An 18475-nucleotide genomic window follows, 5' to 3' on the forward strand; every position below is an offset into this window, starting at 1 on the left:
TGAGAACTTTTGATATTCATTTATTAAATGGTAACTGAGTACTTATTTTGTGCCAAGAATAGATCTTTCATCGGAGGAGAAAGACAAGTAAAAAGACTGAATTATTATCTGGTTGGAGGACATACAGAGGCACATCAAGTTCAAAGTCAGGAGAGGACAGACGAGGAAAAGGGAGGTTCACAGAAGGTTTCTCAGATTCACCACATGCAAGGTGTGCCCTCGAGAACTGGTACGAGTTAACCGGATGGAGAGGGACACCCGCACAGAGGCATGAGACAGTCCTCAGGCAGTCATGGAACTAGCTGCAGTCGGATTCGGGTTCGGGTTCGGCTGGAGTGTAGGAACAACGGCAGGGAACAGCAGGGAACGGCAGGAGCTGATCTGAGGGGTAGTGAGAGGCCATATAGCGAAAGTTCTTGAATGTTAACGTTCCACAGAAAGTGCAAAATTCACGGTTCTATGTTTCTTTTTCTTAACGATGCCAACTTAAGGATTTTAGGGTGACCATTCTGGATCCTTTTTATCAACAAATATTTGGGATTATCAAGGGAAAAATTGGACCACTGTCTTCCAAAGAATAAATGAAATACTACCCATGATGACCTCAGAAATTAAATCTGGAGGCTGAAGAGGATTTCCAAGAAAGCCCAGGACTACTGTTAATAGAAGAATTCCAGACACTATTTTCTAGGACACAGGTTCATAGTAATGTCCAGACTTGTTTTTGTACGTGAAATCAAATGCATTGCATAAATCGTCGTGCAGTTATGTAATTTGTGGCATTCCTTTTCTCTGAACACAATGGACCAGAAATAGAGCACTAAGGAAAAGGAATAAAAATGGATTTTTTTCTCAGATGTTATGTTTTCCAATTTTGCTGAAATGGAGAGAAGCACAGGTAAAGCAAAGAGAAGCGGGTGGAAGGCTGATTTCAGGACAGCGGCCCCAGTCTTGTTCCAGCGCACTGTGCTGGCGACTGTTTTCTCTCTGCAGATTTAACCCTGAAAACTGTGGTCATTTCTTGAACATTGAATGACATCTGCTGGGTAGTGGGTAGGATGAGATTGTCAAGGGTTAGGAAATAGCCAAAGTAAAATCAATGAATCACTGAAGTAGTTATTAAAGTTTATTGTGTACACACCAAAAAGCCAGCTTGCAAATTAGAGGCACTCAAACTGTAACATGGAACCAGGCTCAGGGGTATATTGTTATAAAGTAGCTTATGTAGTGAGAAAACTGTGACTGTTATTCTTCACAGTGGCAGGTTACCCCATACCAACCTTGGGAAACAGTCCAGGCTTTGCTTAAGATTTCTAGAAGCATAAGCAAGCAATGACTCAGGTCAGGTTAGCCTACCAAAATAAGCTGTATTAAACTTTATTTTTATGACTAAGCTGGTTTCATCTGCTCAGGGCTTTTTCAAGGCTGGTCTCCCTTTGTTTTTAACAAGGTGAATTGTGAACAGGTGGGGCTGTCTCCTGAACCAGGCTGGGAGAATTCCTGTGATTCCAGAACACTAGGAGGTGTTTCAGGAGTGGCAGATCCTTGCTAATCCCGGCCCCACCTACTACTAGAAGTGCAGAAAAGGCAAGCTTCTTAACAGAGGGATAAGCAGCTACTCAGTTACTCCATGGTGTACTCTCACCGCCGAAAACGTTCTTTTGTAGTCTGCTCTCTGGAGCCTTCAGCTGAAACACTGAGCTGTTTCATGTCTCACCACCCCTGAGTGCGGACTGGTTTGACTCACCTCCTGTCAGTTCTACACAGATCTTCTCCAACATAGCTAAAGTGGGTCTGAATCTTTTCTTGGAAATACTGGGGATGGTGTATGTTTGAGTGTGGAGTATATATATTTGCATTTGTTGGTTTTTTTTTGATAAATGCCATAGAACAGTGTGTGTGTGATTTTTTGATGTATAATCATAATACATTGTGAAGTTAAAAAAAAAAAAGAACCACAAACATTATGGCCCAACCACTGGAAATTTGGAAATTCTGACTTAATAGGCCTAGAGGGAGATCTAGGCACTGTTGTTACTTTTGTAGTTTTAAATAGACAACATGCAGACAATATAATAAAATTAAGTGGTACAAGAGAGTAATGGTGAAAAGTAAAACTTCTCACCCCAGTCTCCTAGCTCCCCTCTCCAGTTTTTTGCATGTCCTTCGAAAGGAATTCTGTGCATATAAATGCACACTTAAAAGTTCCTCCCTTCAAACAAAAATGACAACCTTCTCTACCCACTCTTCTTAACCTGGTCAGGCATATAGTTTTTAAGAGTCACCGATAAAATGTATGCTTTTGTTTCTGAGAAAAAGCTATAGATACATTTATTAAAAATCTTTTACATTCAATTTCACGTGTTCACCAGTTCCCTCAAATCCATGATCTAAATTCATCTGGTTAAGGGTCCCTGAGCTAGGGTGTTTAATCTAAGATCAGCCCAAGTGCTTAGTGTTGCCAGATAAAATACAGGATGCCCAGTAAAATGTCAATTTCAGAGAGAAAACAAATAATTTTTTAGTATAAGTATGTCCCATCTAATATTTGCAATATTGGAAATTCAAATTTAACTGGGAGCTTTCTATTTTTATTTGCTAAATATGGCAACTCTATATAAAATTTTGATTCATTGGAAGCTATTCAAACTAATTCTGTAGAATTTTCTGTATTAGAGATAACCTAGGTTATAATTATAGGACCAGGCTCTTTAGGCTAAAGCCACATACTCAGTGTTTAACCAGAAATTGGGTATCAGTTGGCTTTTTTCAAAATAAGTACCTTTAATTTGTTGTTTTATCTAGTGAGATAAAACTATATTGTATAATAAAGTGGTCACTAAAATAAAACATACCTTGAATTTACATAGTAGGTCATTTAACTTTCAAAGAACTGAAAATGTCTAGAGTCTGAGCTATTTTGGTCCTTAAAATGAGCATTAAAATCTTAGCTAAATGGATTTGGACAAAGATGAAGAGAACCAGCCTAGAGGTAAGTTTTTCGTGTTTTTAAAGTATAATTGGCATACAACATTAGATTAGTTTCAGTTATACAACATAGTAATCTGACATTTGTATACATTGTAAAATGATTCCCACAAGTCTAGTTAGAAGTAAGTTTTCATTATTGATTATTTAAATCATCTTTATTATGAAAAAATAAAATTAAGAATTGACTTATCGGTAGTGTAAAATTCTGGCATAGAGGATGCGAAATAATGATTTATAACTTTTAAAGTAAATCAATAACGTGTTATAATAGGAATATATATGTGTGTGTGTGTATATGACTGGGACATTATGCTGTACACCAGAAATGGACACATTGTAACTGACAATACATGATAAAAAATAACATGTTATAATAAATATTAAATGACAAAGACTTGCAAATGTTTGAATCTTAATATGAAGACAGTAGAAACAAAGATTACCATAATGGGTATGATTCTGCCACATGGGAAGAAAAAATTGTAGTCTGGTTAGACCCTGAATATCCCAAATACATCTGAACGGACACAGTAAAATTAAAATTTATTATTCCATTTTGGAATTGTTCTCACTTAGTAGCTAATGGTATCTTTTAATTCCCTTCACTGTTAACCTGCATAGGAGTTAGACAGTGGTGTGCTAATGTTTAGTAGTTAGTTCTCCAAGGGAAAAAACAACCCTGATTTGTAGCATTTGCCAATTTCCATGGTGTAAATACTCTCACCATGACTGATATCAATCCAGCATTTTAAACAACCTATTTGCAAAATTCCTGAAAATTTAACAACTGGCTCTTATGAGCCTCTATTAGCTGGTTTTATTTCTATAAGTGCATATGGTATACCTAACTGGATTTCACTAAAAAAAAAAAAAAAAAAAAAAATAGAGGACTAGGTGTTCTGTTTGTTAATTGATGTGCATATCTTGAAATTTTGTCAACACAAGCCAAAAGAAAAAACCTACAACAACAACAACAACAAAAGGAATGCTTTAAAAGTTTAATCTGGAGATTTTGAATGGGCTTGGGAAAGTTTAATAAACACCTGAAGAAATCGGTTACTTTTGTTCTGCCTGGTCTCCTGGCTCTGGAGAATTTAACCTAGGTAAATATCTAAATGCTTTTAAAGTTGCACGGTGCTATAATAACCAGTGGGAAAGAACCAATCATCGTAGAAAAGTGGAAATGAGTTACCTCTTTAAGCAAATCTATTCCATTTGATTCATGTAGAACTTTCTTTTACTTTTACTTTTGCCAAGTTTCACACGAGCAATTATATAAAATGTTTTTAAGCGGATTCAATAATGGAGAGCAGAATCCCCAAAGACAGAATCGTAGGTGGTTTTCTCTCTTTGGTTCCCTTTCTTTCTTTTCAGTGAGCCACCTTATACTAAGCTCTTGACGTTCTGAATTTCTTCCAATTCTTGGTTAGGAAACCTGTCAGTGCAGGAAGAAGTGATGACTGTTAACTAGCCAGGACCATTCTTCACTTGGCTGGTGCGGACCAGTATTTTAGTATGATCCAGTTTCTGGTGTAGTGCTCCATTTGAAGCATTAAAACAGAGATGCCAATCACATTGCCTTGATTTTCTTCCTAAAGTAGTTTCAGCTTGATTGTTCCGGCCATCCTATGTAAGTAATAATTCTATTTGTGGACACTGCCACTACAGTTTTAATTTTAAGACATAGCCTTAAGATATTTGAGTGACAGGAAAGGAATTGCTATTGTTTATGCTAGAGGTTGTTTCCTTTCAATGGTGGAAGTTCTGTATGATTGATAACCATTTATGGATGGGACACTGATACACACATGCAGAGAAAAGTTCTCTATGCTCCAAATATTAAGTTGGCCTAAAGCTTTATTTTTTCTTTGGAAATACATTTCAAAAAAGTGCTTGAGACATTATTAACCTTATATATGGAGTAAACCTTTGCAAAAATTTAATTTTAAGACGAGATTGATTTATGGTTGGAAGTTGATGTATTTGGGCTAGTAAATTATTCTATATTTCAGAATGCTGCAGTGAACAACTATGTTTCACAATCTGACTGAATAAGGAAATTCATGCTGGGAATTTTTTCCTTTAATTGAAGTATAGTTGATGTACAATATTATATAAGTTTCAGGTGTAGAACATAGTGACTCACAATTTTTTAAGGTTATATTCCATTTATAGTTATTATAAAATATTGGCTGTATTCCTTGTGTTGTACTATATAACCTTGTAGCCTATTTATTTCATGCACAGTAGCCTATACCTCTTAATCCCTTACCCCTATTTTGCCACTCCCTCCTTCCCTCTCTCCGCTGGTAATCACTAGTTCGTTCTCTATATCTGTGAGTCTGTTGCTTTTTTGTTATATTAACTAGTTTGTTTCTTTTTTAGATTTCACATATAAGTAATATACAGAATTTGTCTCTGACTTATTTTACTTAACATAATACCCTCCAAGTCCATCCATGTTGTTGCAAATGGCAAAATTTTCATTCTTTTTAATGGCTGAATAGTATTCCATTATATACATATACCACATTTTCTTCATCCAGTCACCAGTTGATGGACACTTAAGTTGCTTCCATATCTTGGCAATTGTAAATAATGCTGCTATGAACATTGAGGTGCACATATCTTTTTGAATTCATGTTTTTGTCTTTTTCAGATATATACTCATGAGTGGAATTGCTGGCTTATATGGTAGTTCCATTTTTAGTTTTTTTAGAAACTTCCATACTGTTTTCCACAATGGATGCACTGATTTACATTCCCAACCATAGTGTACGAGGGTTCCCTTTTCTTCACATCCTCACTAATGTTTGTTATTTAAATATGTTCTTTTTGATTATAGCCATTCTGACAGGTGTGAGATGATATCTCTGTGGTTTTAAATTGCATTTCTCTGATAATTAACAATGTTGAGCACGTTTTCATGTGCCTGTTGCCCATCTGTATGCCTGTCATGCTGGGAAAATTTGAAACTGAAAAGAGCATTAGCTCAATGTTTGTATTATTTCCTTGATTCCGTCTTAGTGTTGATTACCTTATAAAATATGTGATAGGAAACAGAAACTGCGTGGTGATGGACTGCCAAAATAGGTCAAGCAGCAAAAAGGTATAATAAGATAATTGGTTTGACAGAATTTTTTAAATCACTGAATGATGTAAAATATGATTTGGGGGTAGCATCTGGAATAAATTAAAAATAGATTGCTGTTATACCAAAGGGATTTTGCTTTCAAGATGCTAAAAGTTATGTTTTATGTTTTTTAGAGGTAAAAATGATGTGTTTGAACTGCTCACAAAAATGCCTTGTCATGGGTCCATAAAGAGTAAATAAAAATAACTTAATACCCAATGGATTTTGATTATGTCAAAATCATCAGTCTTGTAAACTGCCATGCTGATAATATACATTAGGGTATGTGACTATATATGTGTGTATAAAACGCCTCTGGATGTTTGTTAGCTAAAATGCCCCTTACTATTTCAGAGATTTGTTTTCAATCTGAAATCTGATTGATCTTTATTGTTTTCGTAACAAAATAAAACACAAAATATATTTATTCTTTTTAATAATTTTTGCTTAAAGTGATTGTCGAAGTAAATAGTGAATTTTAATATCATGAGTTTTGTAAGTTAGATAATTACTTGGGGATTATCACTTTAAGTTGGTTATACGAATTATATTTAAATGTTATAGGTTAAAAGAAACAATTTTTTTAACTTGATGCCCCCAAACATAACTTTTTGAAGAGAAATTGATTGTTCTAAGTGTTCTAAATTTTTGTTCTGAACAGAACAAAATTTGTTCAGAAATTTTGGAAGAAGAAAAATGCTCATCTAGGAGATGACTCAATGTTCAGTTGGAGAATTGTGTAAACAGTGTGGTTGAGGATAATCTTTACCGTGAATAGTAGATTATTTTACTTTTAAAGGGAAAGCATGTATTTTTTTTAAAAAAGGTGGGTGTGGTGGATAGCAGTGTTAGGTGATATAAATGACCTTGAAGGAAACAGAAAAATGTTGGAAAGAGAACGTGTTCAGTCAATGCTTAACAGCCTTTTCACTTCATGGCATAGTTAAGTATTTAAATATTGGCCACAACCCGCTTGGAAGAGGGTATGTGTATGCTCAAACTGGACTCAGAGAAGGGCGGCAAACAATTTCGCAAGAGGAATGGCTGGACGTTTAGGAATTTGCCTCAAGCTCCAGAGGGAGCACAGCCACGCAGGTGGACAAGGGTTAAAGCGGAAGAGATTGGGCCACCTGGGCAGGCCCCATAGGGGAGGGGTTTCAAATGCTGACAAGCCGGTCGGGAGAACTTAAAAGACACTGCTGTCAAGACACACCGAGGAGTACTCTTATTAGCGACTGGATTGAAGGTGTGTGTGTGTGTGTGTGTGTTTAGGAGACAAGCAATTAATGCTAAAGCGTCTGTTTGGGAGTTGCTAAGCGTACTTCGTATCTGCTAGCAGCCGGTCTAACTTGCTGACTGCAGTTAATGATTACACAGAAAGGCCGGGAAGTAAGTCCACAGAGAACAAAGGAAATGGTGGACCTGCCTCCACGGTCCCGGTATTCTGAGTGAGAGCGAGAGCGATCTCAAGTTCCGAACAGGCTCTTTGCACCGCCTGGTAGGAATCTGCCCCCAATCCAACACCCCCACACCAGGTGCTCGTTCCAGGAAAGGGGGCAAGCTCACTTCTCCTTTCCTGCAGGTGACAACTCGGCTCACACTTGCCCATGTCTTCCACCTCCTGTCATGGCAACATCCCAAAATGAATGCTGAAACATCTGCCTCTTTTATGATTTCCTGACAACTTATAAAATTAGAACGCTTTATTAAAAACAGAATCGGGGGCACGTTGCATTCACATTTGACGCTCTACATATTTTAGTGATTCCCAAGATCGCCTTAACCATTAAGACTTTTTTATAAATAAAACACAACTCTCCACCATCTAAACCCAAGGATTTGGATGAGGGTTCCTCGTCTGGGCTTCTCGAAGTGGAGGCGGCACGGAGGCAGGAAGGAGCTTTCTCACTTAGGGGGGCTCAGGGCAGAGAAGGGAGGTGGGCGTCTTCTCTCCCTTTCCTTCGCGGAGACAGAGGTCCGAGCAGCGGCGGCGGTGGGGTAGCTCGAGCCTGGAGGGACGAGAAGCAAGAGAGCCGAGTGGAAGGACGAGCCGGGCGGGGCGGCCCTCGAGCGAGGAGACCCCGCGGGCCTGCGCCGGGCGCGCGCGGGTCCGCCCCAATCCCAGGGTGCAACGCGGCCGCCCCCTCCCCTCCCCTCCCGGCGGCCCGCCTCCCCTCAGCCCGGGCCCCTGCCCTGCCGGCTCCGGGAGGCGGGGACGCGGCGTCGGCGTCGCCTTCTCCAGGCGCGTCTCTCTCACTCACAGGGGAGCCCGGCGGTGGCGGCACCTTCGCAGGCTGAGCAGAGGAGCCGAGAGCCCTCCAGTGGTCGGACAGACTGACGGCGGAGCCGACGGACGGACGAACAGCGGGGCAGCCGGACGGCTCGAGCCGCCTCAAGTTACGCCATGAGCTGGGGCACGGAGCTGTGGGTGAGTCGGGGAGCGGGGCGGGCGCGGACCCCGGCCCGGCGGGGCTCGGGCTGGGCGGGCGCCGCTGGCCGTCGGCGGCCGGAGCGCGTCGGGCAGTCCCCGCCTCTGGCGGCGGCGGCGGCGGCGGCGGCGGCGGCGGCTGGGGGTCCCTCTTCCCTTTGTGAGCAGAACCCTCGTCCCTCCTGGCCCGGGGCTGAGAGGCTGCCGGTCCGCGCCCGCCTGTGCCGCCGCGGCGGGCCCGAGGGCAGCGCCCGGACGGCCTGGGAGCGGCCGCCGCCGTCCTCTCCCGGCCCCTTTCCCCCCTCCGCCGTCTCTTTCCCGGCGCCTGGCTCGGTGCCGGGCCGCGCTTCTCTGCCTTTGTATCTCCCCGCCCGGAGGCGGGGGAGGGGGCCCATTGTCCCGAAGGGGCGCTGTTCGGGGGCGGGGAGGGGCCTCGCCGGCGCCCCCAGCCCGGAGGAGGGTCCCCGGGGCGAGGGCGGCGCGGGGAGCGCGAGGCGCCGCCCGCCGCCCTCGCCCCAGGTAGGGGGAGCCGGGCGGCTTTGTTCGGAGCCCGGCCTCCGGCCAGCCAGGCCCAGCCCACACGCCCATTTCCCTCTCCCTGTCTCCGCGCTCCAGACCAGGGTAGCTCCGGGAACTCCGGCTGGGCCCCCCGCCGCTGCTGCCTCGGGCTGGGGGGCTGGCTTTTGGGGTCTGAATTAAATTGAGTGACCGATGCTGAAGCTAGTTTTGCCGAAGGAGCGCGCGGCTTCCCGGGTGCTTTACTTCCCCTTGCGTTCTTTATTCTCACTCCTCCCGCTTTTCTTTCTTCCTTGCTTTTCTTGGGCGCCGAAGGCTCCGGACAATGCCCAGGGTCTGGCCAGGTGCGGGGGCCTGTAACGGCGGGAGAGCCCGCCGGCGACGCCGCGGCGGAGGGTGCAGGTGTGGCTGGCAGTGATTGCCCAGGTGTTGCCGGGGCGCCGGGCGTGGGGCGCTGTCCCGGGCGCCGCCTGGCGCAGCCACTCCCCTTTTATCCCACCTGTGCGTATTTTCCGTGCCTTTTGTTAACCAGCATCTGGTGGATTCACTATAGAGAAAGAGAAGGAACTTTTTTGTCTCCATACGTACGGTTAGGATGGGAAATGAGGGCAATTCGGCTAACTGAAGGGCACAGTGTTTTATGTTATTTTTCACGTTTCACTCACAGATTGGGAACCTTACAACTGAAAGAGACTTTAGAGTTCATCTAATGGAATACCTACTTAGCCAGCCAAGGAATCTGTGAAGTTCTGGATAGGTGTTTGCCCAGTCTGTAAACACACCACTCCAGAGAAAATACCTCAGGAACCTCTCCATTTCGTTCTTAGATAGCAGTAATTGTTCTTGTATTGGAGAGGATAATACAGTATAATTTAACTTTTTACGTTGGTTAGATTCTCAGGCATTATTGCTCTTTTCTTTTTGATTTAATACATTCTATAATTGATTAGTATGTCATTAATGAAAGGAGATATATTTTCATTTTCTTTTTTTATAATTAGAAAATATTTTTATTTTTACCTACACAAATGATCAGCGTTTCAGAGGACGCAAAAATGTAAGCAGAATACTTTTAAAAATTACAGGTAGTAAAACAGTAGAGGAATATTAGATTTAACTCTAAATTTAGATTGAGGGAAAAAATCGTTTTGTATCACAGTATAGAAAAGCAGTTTTAAGGAAAAACTAAAATATTTTAGTGAAGACTAAAATGCGATTTTTAAAGTTTAAAAAAATTTTAATTTAAGCATATAATACATTCAGAAGCAATTACCTCCCCCTACCCCCATCTCCTGTAATTTGGTTATTTACTTTCAGCGTTTGAGTAGTTTCTCAGCAACTTAAAAAGGTAAACTATAAAGAGATGGAAATTTTTGTTCTAACAAAAAATTTATTTTGTATCCCTTTGGAAATTATGAAAAGTTAACAAATTTTTCCCTTAACATTTAATATATTCATGTTTGAGGATATGAGGAAGGCATTTATTAGGAATTAAATAATGAAGAATGAACTAATATCAACTGGATGCTTAAACCTTAAATAAGTGTAAGTTGGTGTAGAGGACTATTGTTGAGACCAGAAGAGACTTTAGAAAAATTTGACTAGGCTTCTCCCGCCATCAACTGTTCTCCGTTTTGAGTATGGATATTGTGCTTCCAGTAGATGGGAACCAACACCTAAACTATGCTCTTGCCATTGAGGAATTTGAGGTTGGGAAAATTCTCTTGAACATTTGAATTTAGAAACCAGTTCTAATTATTTTTATGTTTAGGATCACATTACTGTCCCAGAGTTAAACCTTACTGAGAACATGTTGTTACAAAAAAATGGTAATACAGTTATGCACTCAAACTTAGGTTTATTTCTTAGAATCATTGGAGTTTATTGCTCTCTTAAGTCTCACGTTATTTAAACTTGAGAATAAAGTAAATTAAAACCATCTAATACTGACTCTTGGGGACAGAACTAACAGTGATAGGCAAAGTGGGCCTGTCAGACTTGTGTAGTTGTTGAGAGGATGTGAATTAACTGGTAATAAATTTCAGCTGTGCTTTAAGAGATTGCAAATGTTCCAAATGAGCATTTAAGTAAGGTAGTGAATAAATGCTAGAGACTCAGTTCTGGGTTCTGTGTTCTGGGTAATATGCAAAGAGATGACGGCATCTTCATTTTTTCAGTATGCATTGTTTATTGTGTTGATTTCTTTATTACCATGGGAAGAATGGTTGGATCAAAAAGTCTGAATATGAATTAATGATTTCACAAAGCGCAGGTTTTGTAATTATTACCTCTTTACAAAAAAGGAAATTAGGGATTACAGGAACCCCGTGTTTAGTCACTAAGTTTTACTTATTAGGAGATAGCTTTTTCATTTTTTTTGAGGAGCTAAAGTTCAATGGAAAAAAAATCAGTGTGTGTGTGGACAGTGAATAAGTGTAGAAAGATGGAAAAAATGTGAGCACATCCCATTCATATCATGATTATTAAAAAATTAGCTCCCCTAGGAAAATGAGGGGACTAGTCTGGAAATTAGAAAGTAAGTTCAAATATCTGAATTTATTTAAAGGGACTTATAAACATTTGTTATGCCTTAGTTTCGTGGCGTATGATTTTTGGCCCTTAGTTTTAAGCGTGTCTAATTTAAAAGCTATTGTTACTTTTCGGCATATTATTAGCTAAGTGCATTTGACAAAGCTCATGATACCTTTTTGGAAGAAACTGAAGAATGTGCATTGGATGATAGATTCAGTGGATTCTTTATTTTACGCTCCTAGTCTTAACACTTTAATATAATGCTTCGTTATCTTTGTTCTCTTTATATAGCACTTATATTTTAATACTTATATTGTATATGCACTAGACTTTTGAGTCCTTGCGTGTAGGATTGGGTTAATCTTTTTGTTTTCACTAATACAGTGTCCATTGATGATCGATCATACATGTTTTGCCCAATTAATAGTTCATTGCATTAGCTAGAGTATTGATTAATGATTAATAATTGCATCCTGGAGGAAGTTTTTATGGTTTTGAAGTCCTTGGTAGGTGATGATAGATTAGGTGGTATAGATAACAATTCAGGAAGGTTGAAACAATGTGAAGCCAACATGATGAACTTAAGTTTTAGTACTTGGGTTGAACGTTTCTCACATTGGTAAAGAATTGACCTCTAAAGGTAGTTTCTGTGAATTTACCTGACAGATAGCCTGATGGTGTGACTGCCAAAATAGCTGATGAAATGGTCACTAGATTTACCGTGGTAATCATTTTGAAATGTATAGAAATACTGAATCACTATATTGTGTAACAGAAATAAACATAGTGTTGTATGTCAGTTATACTTCAAAAACAGAAGCATAGAAAGAGAGATCAGATTTGTAGTTAGCAAAGGTGGAAATGGGGAGGTGGGGAAGGGAGAATTAGATGAAGGCAGTTCAAAGGTATAAACTTACAGTTGCAAGATAAATAAGTACTAGGGATGTAATATACAACATGATAAATATAATGAAAACTGCTGTATATAATATATGAAGGTTGTTAGGAGAGGAAGTCCTGATTTCTCATCCTAAAGAAAAAAATTCTTTTCCGTTTCTTTAGTTTTGTATCTATATGAGATGATAAATATTCACAACATTTATTGTAGTAATCATTTTATGGTGCATGTAAGTCATAATTATAGTGTACACCTTAAACCATACAGCACTGCATATCAATTATATCTCAATAAAACTGGAAGAAGAAGAAAACCAAAATAGCTTATGAAATCTTAGGCCACATTAATAGATTTGTCTGAACAAAGGAATTTGGTTCCATTGTAGTCTATAGTGGTTAGACTGTATCTGTAAGTTGACCTTAGTTTTACTTCAGATTTTTCAGAAGGCACTTACCTAGAGGAGGTTGACAAAGAAAACTCCCTATCAATGTGAACTGTATTTTTTTTTTCCAAAGGCCATGAAACTACTGTAGGAATTTAATTCAAAAAATAAAATAATTATTGAGTGTATGACAGGCAAATACTGTACAATGTGTGGTAAGGTTTATAAAGGCTTATAATACAAGCCCTGCTGTGAAAAAACTGAGTCATTTTGAGGTGATACTACTTTCCTAACTCTAGAATATTCCCCTACATTGATATCACTGTTCAGAATGTCCTCCGTCCACCAGTTCCTTTCAACCCTCTCCCTCCAGAATACACATTCTGGATGTTATCTTTCTTATCGGGTACTACCTTATATTTATATTTAATCTTTGGAAAATAGTCATGGTACAGTTATTCATATCTTACATTCCTTTTTGTTGGGAGAAATTGTCATGTTCAACATTGTATTACAGATGTTGTTACTAGTTAAGGAGAGTGATGTTTAATCAAGACAGCTGTTTATGCCACCATTCTATCCTGACAATAATAAGGTAGAAGTCGGGGAGCTGCCTCTAACCACTATCTCAACTCTGCATTGCTACTTCCTTAAAACGCTCATTTCCACTCCCCTTTCCTGCCTTTATCTTAAAACACTCACTCTCCTTTCCTTCCCCCAGTCTATAAAATGTACGTTTGGCTGGAAACTTAAAAACCTGGTCTTCCTACTTTTCCCTATGTATCAGCTCCTGTTTGCAGGCACAAAATAGGACAAGAGAATAGTAATTGTTTGTAATTATGGAACACCATCTCTGTGCAACTGCATAATCATATCTGCAGGATATTAAAAACTAATAGGGAAATATTATATAAAGGTTTTATTTTGTAGGAAGCAAAAACTCCATATATTAGAAAATTTTCCTTAAGTTCTTGATAGAGAACTAATCATTAGATTCATGAAATATTAGTATATATCTGTTAGATGTTGGAAAAGCAAATATTTAAAATTAGCTTTTACTATTTTCGGTGCACTTTAAATTTGTTGTTTCTAGAATGTAAGAGTCATCTGTTTTATTCCTGTTGTATCCCTGCTGTATACCTAATTTGTGGAAAAGGAATAGGCATATGATAAGCACTGAAATACTTGTTGATTGGGGGGAATTGCTATAACTCTGTCATTAAATTATGTTTTGAATACTAATGTCACTTATTTTTTTCCCCCAACATGTCTATTTCTCATATCCCTAATCTTAGGGATTCTTTTTATAATCGGAAATACAACTACTTCTGCCTTTTCATATGAAGTTTTTCTCAATTTACTTAGGTCTAGAATTCTTATTTCCTTGATTATTTGAGTACAAATGAGTATCTTAAAGCATACTTTATGGCTTTTTGGATTCTAAAATGAAAACTGAACATTCTGTTGTATACATTGACTATTAACGGGTTGCCATGTAAGAATAATGTAAATGTAAATTGTCTGAAACTTAATTGGGAAAACAAAAGATTGATTTTTCAGAGAGTAAAAGTTAGGATGATTCTGAGATTTTTGAAAAATGTTAATAGTTGAGATTTTTTCCAATATAAATTATAAAAATCAAAATCATTAGAATCACTATGGTATATAGCTTTTAAATAAACACAGAAATCATTACTTTTGAATCACCTTCTGGACTTAGACCATGAACTAAATTAACATCCTTTACAATTTCCAAGGCTGAATGTAATTAATATTTGTTAACTTTTAAAAATCTGAATATTTTCTTATTTCATACTCATTTTAAATAAATCTTCATTAAAATACAACATTCATAAAGTGTACAGTTCTTACATGTACAACATTAAGATTTAAAAAAATAAAATGAATACACTCTTCATGTAACTCTCACCAAGAGCAAATACGAAAGTCTCCCTTATGCCATCCCCAGTAAATATCCCCCAAAGGTAACCACTATTCTTACCTGCACTGCTATTGATTAGGTTCGTTAAGTTTTTTTTTTAACCTCACAAAAATAGTACCATACGATATGTACTCTTTTTCATCTGACTTCTTCCATTTAATATGATCTCTGTAAGAGTCATCCTAATACATCCATTGTACGTGTAGGATTTGTATTTTCTTCTGCCATATGCCTGGGTTCACTCCTAGTCTGGGACCACCTTAAATCAAGTTCAGGGCTTGAAATTCCCTTGTTGGATTTTGATTTTTGTACCCATATCTCTTGCAATGTTATCAAAACAAAAATTCTGATTTTCAGGATTGCCAAATATCCTCAGGGCAAAGCTTGTGTGTGCTTGTTTTCCTTTCTGGATTCTCATTTTTACTCACTGTAACTTTGTAATTTCTTATTACCTTGGTCCTGTAAAAGTTTTGAAATATGTTTTATCCATATTTTAAAGTTTTTATCCAGTGGAATAGTAGTAGTTGATCCTAATAACCTAGCCTGCCACTACTGGAAACTGGAAATTCTTACATTGAGGTGTTTTTTTTTTTTTGTCATTATATTTCTAATTTCTAAGAGCTGTTTTTTTTGTTTTCTGAATGTACTTTTAAAATAGCATCTTCTCCTTGCATATTGGGGCAATATCTTAGTTCTTTGTGTATACTAAAGATAGGTTTTTTGTTTTCTTATGTTTAGTTTTCTTATCCTTGCATAGTATCTGAAGCCTCCATGTTGCTTTTGTCTCTTAGTTTTGGTTCCTGTCTTTCGTGTTAGAGACTTTCCTTAAATATTTTGTGATCTCAGGACCCTGGAAAGATGTCTGCCAATATTAGTGCATACTAAGCTCTGATATGCCCTGCCTGTAGGTTTAGGTTTGGGCTGGTTCCTCTTACTGGAGAATATTAGAAAGCAATATATGGGGCTGGGTATGCTCGTTGTTACTGGAATTTTATTTATTGTAGTCCCTCTCTGCTGATAAAATAAATATATGTGTATACTAAGCCATGTCTATAAATATTTCTTTATGTTAACCATCTGTATATTAAATATGGGTTCTTCCTGATGTCTCCAGCTCTAATCCACTATTACATGTATCTTTCTAGCCCCTGCCCCTTGCTTATCTGTAAATTCTTAGTCTAACAGCTCTATTTGGCTGCCATCCATTTGCTTAATTGTTTCCTTCTAGTCTGTATGTATAGCAGTATCAGGGGTTACACCTGTAGCCCCGTGGGGAACAGCTTGATCAACTTGAGTACAGGACATATGTGTAGTTCCTTCCCTTCAGTCTTACAGACTCCTCATTTTCAAAGTTACTTAGATGAGCACTGTTCCCCCCCATCCCCAGTGAGGTGGTTTCATACTTTTGTAATATAGTTAGATTCTCTTATCACAGTCTGCATTCTTTCCTAGGAACCTCTGACTTTTGTCAGTGATTTAAAGAAAAAAAATTGCATACATTAAGGTTCATTCTTTGTGCTGTGAAGTTTGGTAGGCTTTAGCAAATGTATAATGTCATACTCAACATTTCAAGAATCATGTAGAATAGTTTAACCTCTTAAAAATCTCCTCTGGCCCCTCTCACTCCCATTAGGATGGCTGCTGTTAAAACAACAGAAACTAACAAGTGTTGGTGAGGATGTGAAGAAATCAGAACTCTTGGGCACTAGTGCAGCTACTGTGAAGAAGCATGGCAGTTCCTCAAAAATTCTGTGTAGTATTACCACATGATCTAGCAGTTCCATTGCTGGGTATATATCCAAAAGAATTGAAAGCAGGGTCTTGAAGGAAAGATATTCGTATATCTATGTTTACAGTATTATTTATAGTAGCCAGAAGGTGGAAGGAACCCAGGTATTCATCAAGAGATAAATGGATAAGCAAAATGGTGTATAGATACAATAAGACATTATTAAGCTATAAAAAGGAAGGAAATACTGACTTATGCTACAGAATGTGGATAAACCTTGAGGATGTTATGCTAAGTGAAATAAGCCAGTCACGAAAAGACAAATACTGTATGATTCCATGTATATGAGGTACCTAGAGTTGTATTCATAGAGACAGAAAGTAGCATGGTGGTTGCTGGGGGAAATATGTTTTTGCTTCTCTTGGGCATATACTTAAGAGTGGAATTGCTGGGTTATATGATAACTGTGTTTAACTGTTTGAGGCACTCTCAAACTGTTTTGCATTTTATATTCCTACTAGCAATCTATGAAGGTTCTGGATTTCTTTACATCCTTGCCAAAACTTGTCATCTGACTTTGTGATTATAGCCATCATAGTGGGTATAAAGTGGTATCTCATTGTGGTTTTGATTTGCATTTACCGTGTGACAGATGATGTTCATCTTTTCTTATGCTTACTGTGCATTTGTGTATCTTTGGAGAAATGTCTGTTAACCTCACTCAAGTTTTAAATATTAATGTTCACGTTAATTTTCTGTGGTAGTATGTATTAGTAAAATATGAATAAAAATATTGAATATGAATATTGAAGGCCGTGGTACTATATTGAGTAAAAGAGAAATTTAATTGTGATACTGAGAAGATAACTGTTTTTACATTTGATATTTCTTCTCAAACTTTTTGGCCACTCTTTCAAACTAAGAGATGTTTGATTTTGGCATTTAATTTGAGAAACTTAAAATCTACGTGTAAATGTTAGCTTTTACTTAAAGAAACTTACCAACTCTCTGACACTCCACTTGACTTGCTTCCCTTAGTTCTGACTATGATGACAGCCCTTGTGTAGGTTGGAAGCTTTATTATGTTGTTAGGTCTCAGTAGTTTCAGCTGTGAAGGGCCAGGAGAGGCAGGGTCTAGGAGATATCTGAAAAACCTACATAATTCATATGTGACCTTTGAATTCTGAATTTTATTACAGAATTTAGTTAATCCCCATAACTAAGGTATTTTGATTTTTCTTCACTTCTGTGAAAGAAGAATAATGGCAACATTCTTTTTTAGTAATTGATGATTATAAATGCAACTGTGGTCTTTATTTACTCATTTATATTGTAGATAGAATATTAGCTGTTGTGTTAGTCAAAGCCACTATTTTATTTTCTATTCCTCAGTATTTTGACTCTATTCTAGGTTGAGAACCTAGTTCTTTCTTATCTCTCCTGCTTATTTCCACGTTAGGTAAAATGTTGATCCATTCCTATGTTCAACTTCTGATAGTTCAGAGGTTATTGATTTATTTATTAATTGAACAACAACAGCAGCAACTCTTATTTCAGGCAGCTTTTGGTCACTTGGCCACTTTGGCTTGGAGATTCTGCTTTGTTAAGTTCTGGGGATGTTGTGTGGTCAGCCATCTGGAGTTCTGTAAGACTGTTGGTGATGGTGGTTCTTAGTCCTGGCTGAGAAACATTGCTGTTAATTAGCAGTCCTCAAATCTGCATGATCATTTGAATCACCTTGGGAATTTAAAGGCAGTGACAACAAAACAAACTCCCCAAGCCCTATTCTAACCTCCTGTATCAGAATCTCTGGGAATTAGGCTCAAGCGTTTGTATTTTTGAAAAACACCCTAGATGATTCTCATAATACCAAGATTTCAGGATCATTACTTTACATGCTCTAAAATCTATACTTACGTTAAGC

The 18475-nt window shown here is 38.4% G+C and overlaps 1 protein-coding gene across 4 annotated transcripts in view; it reads left to right on the forward strand.

The window, feature by feature from the left end:
• Positions 1-8244: 8244 nt before the first annotated feature.
• The window catches only part of FNBP1L (formin binding protein 1 like), a 100965-nt gene continuing 90734 nt past the window's right edge, over positions 8245-18475 (forward strand). The window contains exon 1 of one of the 4 annotated variants that reach the window (XM_032487111.1): positions 8245-8552. In XM_032487111.1, the coding sequence (XP_032343002.1) occupies positions 8529-8552 (24 nt within the window). In that variant the 5' untranslated portion in view covers positions 8245-8528. The remainder of the gene's footprint in view (positions 8553-18475) is intronic. The other 3 variants (XM_032487110.1, XM_032487108.1, XM_032487109.1) reach the window with 3 other exon arrangements.

The sequence above is a fragment of the Camelus ferus genome, chromosome 9 (genome assembly GCF_009834535.1).
Source record: "Camelus ferus isolate YT-003-E chromosome 9, BCGSAC_Cfer_1.0, whole genome shotgun sequence".
Classification (NCBI taxonomy): Eukaryota; Metazoa; Chordata; class Mammalia; order Artiodactyla; family Camelidae; genus Camelus; species Camelus ferus.